We start from the raw sequence: 15,733 nt of genomic DNA on the forward strand, positions 1-15,733 counted from the left end.
TCAGGAGGCGAAGTGTAAATAAAGGTCTCAGCTCGTATGAACTGCTGACGAGTCCGTCTTCACATCTGTCCTCTCCAACCTCGGCTGCGTTCACACAGCGAACTTAAAAAAAAAAAACTGACTGTTTTGGCAACAGCCATACGGAGACATTAAAGTATTAATGTTGAATATTATATTTAAGCCCCCGCCCACCCATTTGGAGAATACTTCCTGATCGTCAAGGATAGAGCTTCCTTTCTCGTGTTATACAACACCCCCAGCATCCCTCCTCCTCCTCTGCAGCAGTAAGGGTCTCCTGTTGCATGCTTGGCAGCGTGCCACCACTGTAGCTCCAGACAGGGCGTTTGTCCCTGGCTAGATAAAAGCTACCGACTGGGAGGAGAAGGAGTGGGCTACGACGATGAAACGAACAGATAGCGACAGCAGCATTCCTTTAATTAGTTCATCCAATACACTAGCTGACATCTCAGGGAGACCCAAAATATAACTCTGTTCCTCCACGCTCCGAGTTACATTTACATCTCAATGGGAAGATTTCTTTCCTTCCGCCTCGGAGATGAAAGCATGGTTGTTTGCTGTTTTGCCAGGTAACCTCCGGAAATTGAGGCTACTGGGCTGTAAGGTGAGTGGGTTAGTCAGAGTGATAAAGTGCACTGGGGCCCAGTGCCTGGGCAGCTGCCATTCACCTCCCTCTTGGCCTCTCCATGACATCAAAAAGGTCTCTTTGACAGGGTCTGTTCAGTTCTTTACAGTGCCTCCATAATCCACAATGACCCCCACACACCTACCATAAGTGTTATTGCTCTTCAGGGAAGAAAACATATTGCCTTGTTAAAGATCAACTCAAACTTGATATCTTATTTAGATTGGTCCCAGTCATAGGCAATGAGTATCAACACAGAGCTTTTTTTTTTATATTCAAACTACACTACTGTCCCCTGCCTCATATTTGAAGGTCCCAGTTTGGAAAGCTGAATATACAGTTTCAGTTTCACTTTCCTTCTTCTATAATTTTGAGTGACATAACGAACACAACATCAGTTAACTAGAACGCTTCAAACGGTTTCAAATGACATCCAAGTCAACAAAACAAGGCAAAAACCTCTTATCATGCAGGTATGGGATACATACAACATAATAAAAACACAAAAACCTAAAAGTCTGTCTAAAGAACCTGAGAGGAAAACGAAGCAACAGGAAGTAGCGCTGATTGAGCATGCTCCAATCAAAAGCACAGACAGGAAGAGGAAATAGACGTACTGTAGAAACTGGCCATTACGTAGTTTTGGCAGCGATCACCAGTAAATTCATTTGGACACCTGAGAGGGAAACAAAAGAGTGACAGACAGAAGAGAGAAGAGAAGATGAGTTTACACCAGATCTACGGAAGACCCACGCGCATCGCTGGTGTTGTCAGGACGACCCATATGTCTCGCAAACATCGCCATCAGTCATGTTTGCGAAAAACATACGTACTTGAGAGAAAAGTCCCAATCAATGTCTTATTCAACAGGCCTCAAATTTCAGCAAATGTTTAGCTCGTGCATTCTGATTCCAGGGAGATTGAATGAATTAGAATTAGCTGTGGACACAATGCCCAAATATTTGTCCCATAATCAACCTCTTTCGATCAATCTAGAAGGGCCTCAGAACAGAAGCGGATGAGAATTTGAGTCAGGTGTGTGTGTGTCTATTAGTAATCTGTAGGCCTCTCCTAAACGAATCGTTGGGACGGATGGATTGGCCGTCTGGCTCTTGGAGGGACAGTGATTGGAACTTTGGAACAGGGATGAAACACCAGAGATGACACGTGTGGCTGGGTTCACTTGAATGCACATACGTTTTGGGTTTCTGACTCTCACAGGCACAGTGGCTTGACATCGATTCCCAGTGTATCCCGTTAAGCACCTAGGGGGGCAGAGAGGGAGTGAGACGCACAACACAGCACTGACACAGTACACAGATGTAACACACACAAAAACAAATGCACGGAAACACAAATGCATGGAATCCAGGTGATGTCAACAGTTCCAATCCAGCACTTCCATTGACTTACCTGTTCATATTTTGTCTATACATTTAAAATGTTGTTCATTTAGCAGACACTCTTATCCAGAGCCAAACAGATTTTTCACTTATTCGGCTTGGGGATTGGAACCAGCGAACTGTCGGTTACTGGCCCAACGCTCTTAACCACTAGGCTACCTGTCGCCCCCCCAATATAGTGTACATCTGTGTAAAACAGAGTAGATATAGTGCTTCAGATGTACCCTTTGTAATTACCTCAATAGTGTTAGGTTGGATGACTAAGACACCAGTAAACCACTTCAGACAGAGGCATCAATAAGATATGGGTGTGCCCTGTGCCTGATGTAACGTCTACCAAGTGGCGGCACATGAACAAATTCATCCTTTCAATACAATCTAAATCACTAGAGACTTTGCTCATAAAAAAATTGCAACATCCTGTCCAATGCTGAGTTTTTAGAAGAAAAAAAAAAACTGCCTTTTTCTAAACTTCTTCATTTGTAAGTTCAGTTTGTGTACTGAAGCATGCATTAAAGTGTGGTTTTGGGGGGCGAACACTGGTCGATTCTGAACGGAGACTTTTCAGCTGGCCATCTGGTGACTGATGACAGAGCAGGAGGCTGAGTAAAGCCCTGCTAAAGAAGAGATTGTGGCGTGAGATAGATAGAGAGACTCCAACAAGCCAGTCCAGCTGTGCCTCGGTTCTTACATGGTCTCAGCAGCTGGCTGCTGGGCAAGCCCTTTCTCTCAGAAACACAGAAAGAAAGAGAGGAGAGGAGAGAGGGATGAGAAATAGAAGGGAACTGATAGTTGTAGCTGGTATGTAACAGAGGTCAGTGACTGTTTTTAGGTAAAGTACTGTAAAATCTCTGAATATTGTGTGGCATGTATCCCAAATGCACTTGAATGGGAGTCCTGAATGAGCGGCAAGATAAATCAGTCTCCCCAGTGGAAATCTACACCGAACAAAAATATAAATGCAACATGTAGTGTTGGTCCCATGTTTCATGAGCTGAAATAAAATATCCCAGAAATTTTCCAACATGCACAAAACGCTTATTTCTCTCAAATGTTGTGCACAAATCTGTTTACATCCCCGTTGGTGAGCATTTCTCAAGATAATCCCATCCACCTGACCGGTGTGGCATATCAAGAAGCTGATTAAACTACATGATCATTACACAGGTGCACCTTGTGCTGGGAACAATATCAGGCCACTCTAAAATGTGCAGTTTGTCACACAACACAATGACACAGATGTCTCCAGTTTTGAGGGAGCGTGCCATTGGCATGCTGACTGCAGGAATGTCCATCAAAGCTGTTGCCAGACAATTAAACGTTCATTTCTCTACCATAAACTGCCTCAAATGTCGTTTTACAGAATTGGGCAGTACGTCCAACCGGCCTCACAACCACGTGTAACCACACCTTCCCAGGACCTCAACACCCGGTTTCTTCACCGTCTGAGTGCAGCCACATGGACAGCTGATGAAACTGAGTATTTCTGTCTGTAATAAAGCCCTTTTGTGGGGAAAAACTAATTCTGATTGGCTGTGTCTGGCTCCCCAGTGGGTGGGCCTATGCCCTCCCAGGCCCACCAAAGCTGTGCCCCTGCCCAGTCAGGTGAATTCCATAGATTAGGGTCTAATGAATTTATTTCAATTGACTGATTTTCTTATATGAACTGTAACTCAGTAAAAATGTTGAAATTGTTGCATGTTCCCTTTATATTTTTGTTCAGTATAGTTCAATAATTTTAAGGGAGATTTTGACAAGGTCAGCCCATGACAACAGCATCATGAGGACGTTATTAGAATTAAACGGCATTTTAAAAAAAGACCATGATCAAAGACACATTCATATTGGCTATATCTATTTAATTTGCTATAAATAATGGAGGAGGGGATTAGGATATAGAGCGCTGCTTCCATGATGTTCTGACCCTCCCACGCTGTGTCCCTGCTAGAGAATCCCTGCTCCGACTGTTCAGGCTTCAGCGAAAATCGGGCTCCCCGGTGACCCTGGCAGACAGGTTATTTCCTCAGATAGAGTTATTTCTAAGGATCCATAACGTCCGAAATGGGGAGGAAGACAGACAGGTTTTTTTTCTCCCCTCCCTCCAGTGACAGCGAGCAGCATTACTTAAAAGATACAAAAGCCGTTGGAGACAGAAGCATATTTGTGCTTAGTCACTGAAGTATTTAAGAGGAAACTCAATCTGGCGGTGGATGGTAAGAGTCTTATGTATTGGATGGCCCAGTGCCAAAGTGTATCCTTGGCAATGTCAAGCCTTGTGTCAGGCACTTAGAGGAGCTGCAGTAATATTTCCCTCCTCATGCATTTGCTGCTGTAAGGGAAGTGGTAAAACCATGAGGTGTAATGAGTAGGGCCACAGTTGAAAGACACTATGCAGCATCACCATCTCAGCACGTCTTTTGAAAACTACTGGATGTTCTAACCACAAATGTAAAAGACGTCAAATACAAATTGTGAGATGCTGTTGATAAAAATGATCATTGTGACTGGATAATTATGCAGTGGGCCTCTGAATGCTTGTTACGGGGCCACCCACTTTGCTAGAAGTGACGTCAGACCAGTGTACTTTTATTTATTTAACCTTTATTTAACTAGGCAAGTCAGTTAAGAACAAATTCTTATTTACAATGACGGCCTATCCCGGGTAAACCCGAACGACGCTAGGCCAATTGTGCGCCGCCCTATGGGACTACCAATCCCGTCCGGATGTGGTGCAGCCTGTGATGCAGCCTACACTACTACTTCAATGCCTTCCTGTTCAATTTGTCCGGATAATATATTTTTTTTTTACCTCAGATTTCATATGAATGACGATGATGGAGAATGTGGACAGGACTACAGAGAGGCGGTTCTCGGATGTATGCCGTTGCCTCTCATACCGAGTGTGTACAGTGCATGTCACAAGGCCAGTTTATGCTGCTCGGGATGATTCAAGGGCCTTGAGCTTAGCTCTGTTGAGGCCACCAAGCTCTCAGACTGACAGTCTGAGGCTGAAGGCACAGGGGGGAGATCAGGGCTGATCAGGGCTGAAATACACCCTTGGAAACAAGAGCGCTATGCTGGAGAACAAATCAATGTTAGGACACGGTTGACTGACAGAAGCACAATGTCAGCACAGGTAATGTTCAGTAAGGCATTTGACGGAAAACGTTTCAAAACGTCTCGCAACAGAAAACTGAAATGAGCGTCTCTTATTGGGCAAGTACAAGTAGTCCCTCACGGTTTCAGTCAGTTTTGCTCCGTTTGATGCCCGATGAACATGGCCAAGGTCTACGCGCACTGGTTCCAATGAGGACAAGAAAATGGAGCAGAAGATGGAAAGATCTCATAAATAAATACAACATAGATTGTGGGTTCTGAATTGGAGCGTGGCGGTTGGGCGATGACAGGAGCCCACATTAATAATGTAGACATGCAGAGGAGGCTGTGGATAAGTCCCGGGACCTCCACCTGTTCTGCTCTCCCAGCTCTCCCCATCACTCAGCCCAGCTAGTGTCACGCAAAGCATGACATCCATCCAGGTATCCCTATAGCCGCTCAAAAAGCCCCATCAAAGCATGACATCCATCCAGGTATCCCTATAGCCGCCCAAAAAGCCCCATCAAAGCATGACATTCATCCAGGTATCCCTATAGCCGCCCAAAAAGCCCCATCAAAGCATGACATCCATCCAGGTATCCCTATAGCCGCCCAAAAAGCCCCATCAAAGCATGACATCCATCCAGGTATCCCTATAGCCGCCCAAAAAGCCCCATCAAAGCGCAGAGGCCTTCAGTACTCTGTTAATCTCCGCTCAGGTGTTTGTTAAATAATTGACCCCAAAACTAGTGCTGAGCAATTAACCAAACATGAAAAAAAAACAAAAAAACGAATTGACCGACGTCTGTTTAATTACTAGAATTCCATTTTGTCCGTTATTTTGGGGAACTCAATGCGCCGTTTCTCTAGAGAGAAATCAAATTATTCACGAGAGAAATTAAGTCAAGAACTATGTGGGACAAGGGCTCCCGAGTGGCGAAGCGGTCGCAGTACTTGAAGCGTAACTACAGACCCGGGTTTGATCCCAGGCTGTGCCACAGCCTGCCGTGACCGGGAGACCCATGAGGCGGCGCAAATCGGCCCAGCGTCGTCAGGGTTAATGGAGGGTTTGGCCGGCCGGGATTTCCTTGTCCCATAGTGACTCCTTGTGGTGGGGCCGGGCGCCTGAAAGCTGACTTCAGTCACCAGCTGGAAGGTGTTTCCTCCGACACATCGGTGCAGCTGGCTTCCGGGTTAAGTGAGCAGTGTGTCAAGTAGCTGTGCAGCTTGGCAGGGTCACGTTTCGGAGGACGCATGGTTTTCCACCTTCGCCTCTCGTGAGTCCATATGGGATATCCAAACTACCAATTGGATATAACAAAATTGGGGAGAAAAAGGGGTAAAACATTTTTTTACGAGAATAATGTAAAAAAACTGAAAAACATACAGTACAAATATTTTTTTTTGACAAAACACAAATCACGCTGGGCTGATTTTGTAGTTTTCATTAGGCAAATATTCAACCTAGTTTAGCGCAGAAACCTGGTCATTAAATACAATGACCATAATCCATTGCAACTGTTCTTTCCACCTACGGACAGAGGGGCATATACACACAGACCATACTGTAGAAGACCGCATGAGAAAGGAATCAGCAACAACGACCAGACGGATAGACACAGTTGGTGAGGTAGCTACACGATTGATATTGAGAGGGATAGACAGTTGATGAGGTAGCTACACGATTGATATTGAGACGGATAGACACAGTTGATGAGGTAGTTACACGATTGATAGTTGTAGTAGTTGGTAATAAGCAGTCTTGTAAGTATCTTATCTACTTTGAAGAACTAGTAAAATGATTTAAAAATCAGCCAGCTAGCTACTACTAGCTTAGCTAAATAGGATGACTCGTTCAATGGGGAGCACAGAGAATGCTAGATGGTTGTCTGGCTAGCTGGCTGGCTAGCTGGCTGGCTGCTACTGCCTGAGCAGAGATGACATGATGACTTTAAGGAATTAAAAAGAATAAAGTCGTCAAATAAAACCTAGTAATATAGACAATTAAAAAACATTTTTTTAAGTAAAGTAAGTCATGTGAATAGATAATGAACATTCACTACCATCATGGGGCTCTTATTAATGGTTTCAACCCACTCAGCGTCAGTAAAAAGACAGGCAATGGCTAAGGGAAGCTCTAAATTAATTTGAATGTCATTATTTCATAACGCATTTAATGTGGAAAAAATAAAATCGAAACTGAAAACAGTGATTTGTTTTGTTAGATTATTAAAAAAAATAACTTAAAAAGCACTAAAAGCTCCCCCACCTCCCCCAAAATTCAGCCGACACCTCGGCTTTACTGCAAAAAGACCTGGCAACTTTCCTCCCATTTCCCGATGAAGACGAGGCAGTGTTTGATGTTGCCTGGCTCCGTTTTCCCCACAGAGCTGGTGGTAGAGCTCGAAAATGAAACTTGGTGCCGCAAAGGCCTAAATGGCACCACACCTCTGGTGTCTATCATATCAGGCATTAATGGGTCTTGACAACACAGCATTCTCACTTCAAAAATGATATTAAATGTTATGACCGCATCTACCGTACTCTACTTTTTGCCATATAACAGTATAGTAGCGTTCTGAAGTCAGCACTTGGCAAACTTCTAGAATGATCCAACATGTGGGAGCACAGTTAAATATGAAGAAATAGCAGCAATAAGCCATCAGGAATTGTATCAAACATCAAGTCAAACACAGACAGCATAGTATCTAGTGTGTGGTGTGGATGCTGTGTTTGACGCATTATGAGGAAGCACAGTCAGTCTGTTTAAATAAGAGGGGAAAACAGCTATACGCCATCAGGAATTCTATCAGCTAAAACTAAGTCAAACACAGACGACATAGTGTGTGGTGTGGGTGCGAATGGTATGGTGTTTCATCATGCTCTACCTGCAGAGGAACTTGGTGCTGCCGGGGGTGACCTCCAGGGTGAAGCACTCCCCTCCGTTCACACAGTAGTTCTTCTCGTTGTCGCTGCAGGCCGTCACATGGCTGGAGGTCTTCACCGCAGGGGTGGTGCTGGTGACAGCTGCAGGACAATACCAGGGGGTGATTAGCGGGAGAGAAATGGACTTAGGCATCCTAGTGGACCCCTGGGGCGGGGTGATCAGCTGAACACTAGCTCTTAGCACAAAGCTACTATGTACCACGATTTATACCTGTGCCCTTCGTTACAGCAGAATAGAAAATGACTAGGAAGAGCCATAGTAAATGAAACATTGGAAGCACACGCAGACAGGATGTGCTCATTGACTACAGCTATCCTTGACAGTGAATAGATCTGCAAAAAGCTCTAGCACAAATAACACCTTTATAACAAAGTTATACATATGAACACAAATCTTTACAACAAAAAACACCTCTTTCGGTAGAGTGATCACTTCAACAACTCAAATATAAATGTTCTATTCCTGAGCCCAATAGCGGGAGACAAGTCCCAAAGCAATGATGTAAGACATGAAAACCCACGAGCATAAACTTCCTATAAAGTTGAAAAATGCAACAATAAAAACAGCAGAGACAGTAAAAGCAGCGATATAACAAACTGGAATAAGAAATCTCTGAATAAATGTTATCAAGAGAAAAAGCCTACCTCAAGATTGCATTACTTCTTTCTATCTAATTACTTTAACCCTAATTACATTCACCTATAATTTCCAAAACTTCTACAAGCATTTCAGAATGCTAATCTTATCTTCAATAAACAAGCATTGGAGTTCGAGCCCCTGAGCTCACCTGTGAGGTTTCTGAAAAGTCTCGAAATGTGGCGACTCATTTCCACTCTTGTGCCCATCGGAGCAGCTCTGACCAGTGCTGTCCCAGTAGATCAATAGGTTGGAGTTCTAAATACTGTCTGCTGGAGGTCTCTAAAGCCTAAAGCATTTTAAAGATGTCAGAGCTCAATGACTGAGGGGTGGAATGAGTTCTCGCCTCTCGCAAAACAAATATGCAAAGCGTAATCCAGACACCTGCCAGAGCGAGATTGTGTTTGTGACAAACAGGCATTCTTCCTGGCATGGACGCACGCTCTCGTCAGCCTGACGGTGAGCAGGGTATGAAAAAATGATAAAATATATTTTTTGAAACGGCCCCGTCGCAGAGCCTCTCCAGCACCACAAGGGCAGAAGGAATGTGTCTTCACATACTAATTGTCTGCTTAACGACCACTTTTTCATACTGGTTAATTCCAGCCAGACGAGGTGAGCATTGCTGCACATATTTCCTCCTTTTAAAAACCCTCCCCGCCCTGATGTCTTTTACTCACGCGTTCCCCATCCAATGGTAAGCAGATCGTGACCCGGATGCCAATGTGAACCATTTAGGGCCCATTGGCTATTCCGGCGTAGTGCTGTTGCCTGTGTCTCCTTCCTGACAGACAATCGAGTTAACTCGTACATTATTATTGAGATGACGTCATGATTTCATAGGTCACAGACCCCATCAGGTAACATGTTATACCGAGAGACATTACAGTTACATCTCTAGGGGCCATACTGCTGTCTCCCAGTAAACAAATACCACTGGTTGAATAATTGACAATGCAACATATTGCTTATCTTCCCCAGATCTACAGTCTACTGCATGCAGCAATAGCAGCAGAACATCAATCAATAGTCTGAAACCTCCTGTTCATTGTAAAAGACAGGAACGCACGCTCCCCTCTGCATACAGATAGACTGTCGCTAATATATGACAAATCTCCTCACAGAGATGATGCAATTACATTAGGGATGAAATAAGACAAAACATTTAAATAAATAAAAAATAGGACACAACATTCAAGTAGGCAAGTCTACTAAAACAATGACAAGTGCATAAATGTTGATACAATTTGCCTTATTACCGTTCATTAATGCCAACCATTCCAACAATATGACCCTCCAACTTTCAGGGACCAAACTGTGGGGCAGTTTCTATTTGAAGGTTTGAAACATTTCCAGCACTGCAACTACAAGACAGGCAACTTGGCCTACCTAAGATTACTCAGTTAGATATGAGTAATTTCCCAGTCAGAGAGGGGAAAAAATCTGATTCCCCATTACTGACCTTTTCAGCTTTTAATTGGGACCTTTCAAAATGTCACCCAGCTATCGATACAAACCCCATTACTGCCAGTAATTTAATCAGCAAAAAAAAGTCTACATTGTTATCTAAAATGCATCAGAACATATTGAATACATTAGAGCCAGCAACGGTAATATTCAGTACAAATCAGTCACCAGTAACCACATTCTTTACTTGCAGAGGCTTAATCCAGTGTCAAAACAGGGAGAAACAGGGTATGAAATATTGTGCATATTGCAGCAGAGGCTTAATGAGAGAAGAGGGCGGTAGAGGCTATTTTTAACAAGGGGTATTTAGTTACAATGCTGGAGAGCTGAACCTGCATGTTTTTTGCCCGTCGTGTCTGATGGAAGCAGGCAGTGGAGGAGATCGATTCAGTTCCATTTCATTTTATTTATTTTTGCTGGTGAATAAGAAACCAAAAACCGGGAAGCAGAGAGACATAATGGTGTAGAGCCAACGGCAGGCTAGTGGTGGATTTTTGCCGACCAAGCAGTCCACTGCGGCGGACATTGTCTGAGAAGGCAGTTTCCCCTAAGTGTGATCAAGGACAGACCATAATGCATTGCGCCAGTGGACCTCTGTCTCATCACGACTCATCACCTCAGGGACGACACCAGAGGTTAGAACTCGGTCACCTCGGACACAGAGAACATAATAATGCCACACTACTCTTGCCTACTACACTGTGACACCACAGTATGTAAGACTGTGCTCTGATCATTGGAAAACACTGAACATGAGCTATAACATTACAACACTTAAAATAAGTTGTAACATACAGTATGTAACAGATCATAATTTTACACATACACAAACTGGGCCCAAAACTAAGATTAATCGTGTAGGCTGTTTTGTCATGTTAATGAGAGCATCCCAACGGCCTCATGGATCATAGTTTGACAAGAGAGCTGGGCGATATGGACAAAAGTCCATATCCCGATATATTGACTAAATTATCACGATACGTTTACAACATTAATGTGCACCAGTTATTTTTTATATTACCCTTAAAACTACTACTACTGGTTTGATGCTTGTAGCTACCAAATTGTCCCATTAACAAATCACCCATATTAGCAAACTTACTTTATTTCAAACATCACATAACTCTACTGAAGGCTATTTATCGTAGTGAACGATATCTGCAAAAGTCGACGATAAGTGGTCGGTATGGTCGGTGTCAATAATTTAGGGTTGATCGTGCCAGCTCTAGTGTTGAGTAAATAGAAGTACAGAGCAGAGTACAACTGGAAATAGATGTTTAACTACAATGATGCAGGAGCATGTAGTATATAGTTGAAATCAAGGCTGGGTTTTAGACATTAGAAAAAGTTTTCAATTAAAATGGTCAAAAATAAACAAAATTGGCTTCTTAACAAAGAGCAATTTCTCAAGCAAGAATTTAGCTAGGAGTGGACTGAGTGGGGAGGGGGAAACTGAAAACTAGCTGTTATTGGCTGTTATTGATCTATTAACTAATTTACCGCATGGTGATGTCACCATGAAGACCAAAACTCCATCACACCAAAACAGGCAGACATTTCAGGTGGTCTTTTCAAACAGCTCTTACATTAAAAGGCATTATCATAATTTTCACATGACTATCACAACCTCAGTGTGGAAATATATTTAAAACACAGAGAATCACGTTTTTGACTGCACTGGGCCTTTAAGAAACCTTAAAAAACATTAAGACCAATACTTTATGAAAATAACTTATTCTCTCATGGAAATTGATTTTCAAAAAATGGATTTTCAGCTAGAAGGCTGAAAGAGCAAAATGTTAAAGCAACCATCTTGTTTCCACATTAATGGCGTTACTAAATTGGTTGAAATCAATATTCTATAAATGTTTCTGCTGTCAAGGATGCTTCCTTTTGCATAGATCGATCATTATATCTGCACCGAGTATGGCTGCAAAATTATTACCATCAACGAATCTCTATGCTGCTATTTAATACAACAACCACCCCCATTACCATCAACTGATCTCTATGCTGCTATTTAATACAACAACCACCCCCATTACCATCAACTGATCTCTATGCTGCTATTTAATACAACAACCACCCCCATTACCATCAACTGATCTCTATGCTGCTATTTAATACAACAACCACCCCCATTACCATCAACTGATCTCTATGCTGCTATTTAATACAACAACCACCCCCATTACCATCAACTGATGTCTATGCTGCTATTTAATACAACAACCACCCCCATTACCATCAACTGATCTCTATGCTGCTATTTAATACAACAACCACCCCCATTACCATCAACTGATATCTATGCTGCTATTTAATACAACAACCACCCCCATTACCATCAACTGATCTCTATGCTGCTATTTAATACAACAACCACCCCCATTACCATCAACTGATCTCTATGCTGCTATTTAATACAACAACCACCCCCATTACCATCAACTGATATCTATGCTGCTATTTAATACAACAACTGATATCTATGCTGCTATTTAATACAACAACCACCCCCATTACCATCAACTGATGTCTATGCTGCTATTTAATACAACAACCACCCCCATTACCATCAACTGATATCTATGCTGCTATTTAATACAACAACCACCCCCATTACCATCAACTGATCTCTATGCTGCTATTTAATACAACAACCACCCCCATTACCATCAACTGATATCTATGCTGCTATTTCTTATCAAAAGAATGGTGGATTATCAAGACTCTTAATGACCTGAATGAATGAGTCATATCTTCTCTGCAAATTTTAGGACAGATTTATTAAAACATAGTGCTAGACTCCTTCCCAACGCCAGACAGACGTTTCAACAAATGGTGAGCAGAGGGTTTCCAGCAGCTTTTGGCTAACGACTGGGATCATTACTCAAACAAAGTAAGGGGTGCTGACAAAGGCTGAGTCCCAAAAGGCACCCTATTCCCTACATAGTTCAATACTTTTGACCAGGGATCTGTATAGGGAATAGGGTGAAATTTGGGACGCAGATAATAAAATGTGACATATATAACAACGTGTGACTGGCCATTATGGAACGGACAGAGCTACGGCATCAAACTTTTAATGAGGATGTTTTCACAACGCTTTGTTGAGTGTCCTGTCAAAAAAATAAGAATAATCTGGAAAGACACGGCCTGACTCGTCGGCGCTTACGACAACGTTCGCGTGGTAATCATCACTGGTCCATTAGGGTTTGTTTTAAGGGAATGCTTTGGGAGGGAACACACACACACAACCCTGTCACTGTTTGTGCAGCAAAACCACCCTCTCCTCTGATGGGCCAGTCCCCTGTGTGTGTGTTTGGCAGTGTGTGCATCTGGTGAGGACAGATGACCAGCAGGCTAGGTGTGCCTCTGTGTGTGTGTGTATCAGATGATTAATATCACCACAGCTAGGCCCATGTCTACAGGGGAGGGAAACCGACGTTGGCCGGCGTGGGACTACACAACGATGACGGATGGTACTATAACAAATTAAACATCATGGTGATGTGGACCCGTGTTGTTCAACTGGTAGAGCATGGCATTTTCAAAATGTCAGGATCGCAGGTTTGATTCCTGCTGGGGCCACCCATACAAAAATGTATGCACTCCCTACTGTGCCGTTGGATAAAAGAATGTCCTAAATGGCATATAAAATGGGGGGGGGGGGGGGGGTTTTGGAGCCTTGAGGCAAATATCTTCCAGTTCAATAAATTGCTTCTAAGCGTGGAGTTTAAAACGCTGGGCTGGCTTGCATTGTTAATGCAGCCTGTAGCTGTAAATCGCAGTCACTTTAAATTCCAGTCAGAAAAAAAACGCACCCAGAAGCAGGATTCTGATTAAGCTAAAAATACTGTTTTCTGAGTTAATTTACACCCATTCTTTCAATTTCACACCATAACTAATGATGGTGAAAAGAAAAGATATTGGATAGCCATTTCAATGGCTGTTAACAGACTGCTACAGACCCCCCAATGTCTGTTTAGCTTATACAGTATTTGTCCTGTTACACACTTGTACAAGTGTGGAATTTAAATGAGTTTTTTTTTGTTGCATATCCCCACCCCTGGAGCAATTGGTGTTAAGTGCCTTGGTCAAGGGCACAGAAACAGATTTTTGACCTTGTCAGCTCCGGGATTCAAACCACTGACCTTTTAAATTACTGGACCAACACTCCCACCTCAAGGCTACGTGCCATTCTTTAGTGGCAGATATAATTAATTACACAAGTGCATGTGAAGACATAACAATATATATAGTCCATGTACACTGTGTAAGTGATGAATATTCATCATAATCCTTGGCAATGTCCAACTAAACATTCTAGAAACAAACACCATGTTACCTATAGATTTTAAAATGGCTCCTTAAAGTGAAATTAGCAGGCTCAAGTAGAGTATTATGGTATAAACATTTCATCTCGAGCCAACCTTACATCGCTAGCTACAACATACAGAAAACTCATGCTTCTAGATAGAGTATCCTATCACCCAAGGGATGTGGTTTGTGATCTGAGCACCAAATTACCTGCTTATCTGCTCTGTTAGAGAGGAAGCCCATTGTCTCAGACCACGTCCTGTGTGTGTGTGAGGCTACTCCTGGCTATTAGGGTCTCAGTGCTTGGGGCTACTCCTGGCTATAGATTAGCAGTGCTATCATCTGTTTTAATTAGCAGTGTCACCTGATTGGCTAATTACTCTCATGCGGTCTTCTGTTTATTTCCTGTCAGGGTTTTGTGTACAAAGATGAGGAGCCTCATCATATATCACAGCTGTTGACAAGGAATTGGTTTGTGTTCTCCCACACCTGAGAGACTTTGTACAGGCAACTACGAATGTATGTTCTGATGAGAACAAACACCGACAGCCACTCCATAGACATCACTTGGAATACAACAGACTTTCCACAGAGTCCTATTTTTGTCAATGCTCTAGCTCCTCCGACAACAACCTCATCTCAGGTCTATGAACCCTGCACGTGCTGCGGATGGATGCTTGGCAACAGCGCAGCAGTCCTCAGTGTGTGGAGGCCTCCGGGGCTGCTCTTCTACCGGCAAGCTGTTGAGTCATTAGGGAGACCGGCCAACCTGATTGCTCTCTTTATTCTGGCCCCGGGGCCTCCACACAGCGCTGCTTCCTGTTTAAACATACTGAGGCCTCCCTGACTTGACAGATTTGAACAAAAGGACGGCTCTGAAAAACCAACGGGAGTCTACAGAGTCAGCTGGGGACGAGCCCAGAGGAAGGCATTGGGAAGAGGAGCAGTTTGATGGTTACTCAGCTTGGGGGTTTTGTATGCCCTGTATCGTCTAGACTCAGCAATGGATATAAATGGAAGAAAGGCTGTGAAGGATGACAATCGACATTCCTGAAAATCTCCATTTTACAACTAGATTTCAGGTTTTTCAGAAATCCCGGTTGGATGATTCCCAGAATAATTAAGGAATAAGCAGGAGGGGCATCATCCAACTGGGAAAATTTCCAGAATTGTTCAATCGTAGATGGGAGTGACCGAACCTGAAACTGTCAAAGACTA

The 15,733-nt window shown here is 43.1% G+C and overlaps 1 protein-coding gene across 3 annotated transcripts in view; it reads right to left on the reverse strand.

Annotated features, from left to right (window-relative positions):
- The window catches only part of nrg1 (neuregulin 1), a 74,046-nt gene that overhangs the window by 13,316 nt on the left and 44,997 nt on the right, over window positions 1-15,733 (reverse strand). The window contains exons 4-5 of one of the 3 annotated variants that reach the window (XM_038970552.1): window positions 8,031-8,169; window positions 1,261-1,319 (exon numbers count right to left, since the gene is read on the reverse strand). In XM_038970552.1, the coding sequence (XP_038826480.1) occupies window positions 1,261-1,319; window positions 8,031-8,169 (198 nt within the window). Of the gene's footprint in view, window positions 1-1,260; window positions 1,320-1,840; window positions 1,909-8,030; window positions 8,170-15,733 lie in introns of all 3 variants that reach the window. The other 2 variants (XM_038970551.1, XM_038970553.1) reach the window with 2 other exon arrangements.

Source organism: Salvelinus namaycush, chromosome 31 (assembly GCF_016432855.1).
Source record: "Salvelinus namaycush isolate Seneca chromosome 31, SaNama_1.0, whole genome shotgun sequence".
NCBI classification, from domain to species: Eukaryota; Metazoa; Chordata; class Actinopteri; order Salmoniformes; family Salmonidae; genus Salvelinus; species Salvelinus namaycush.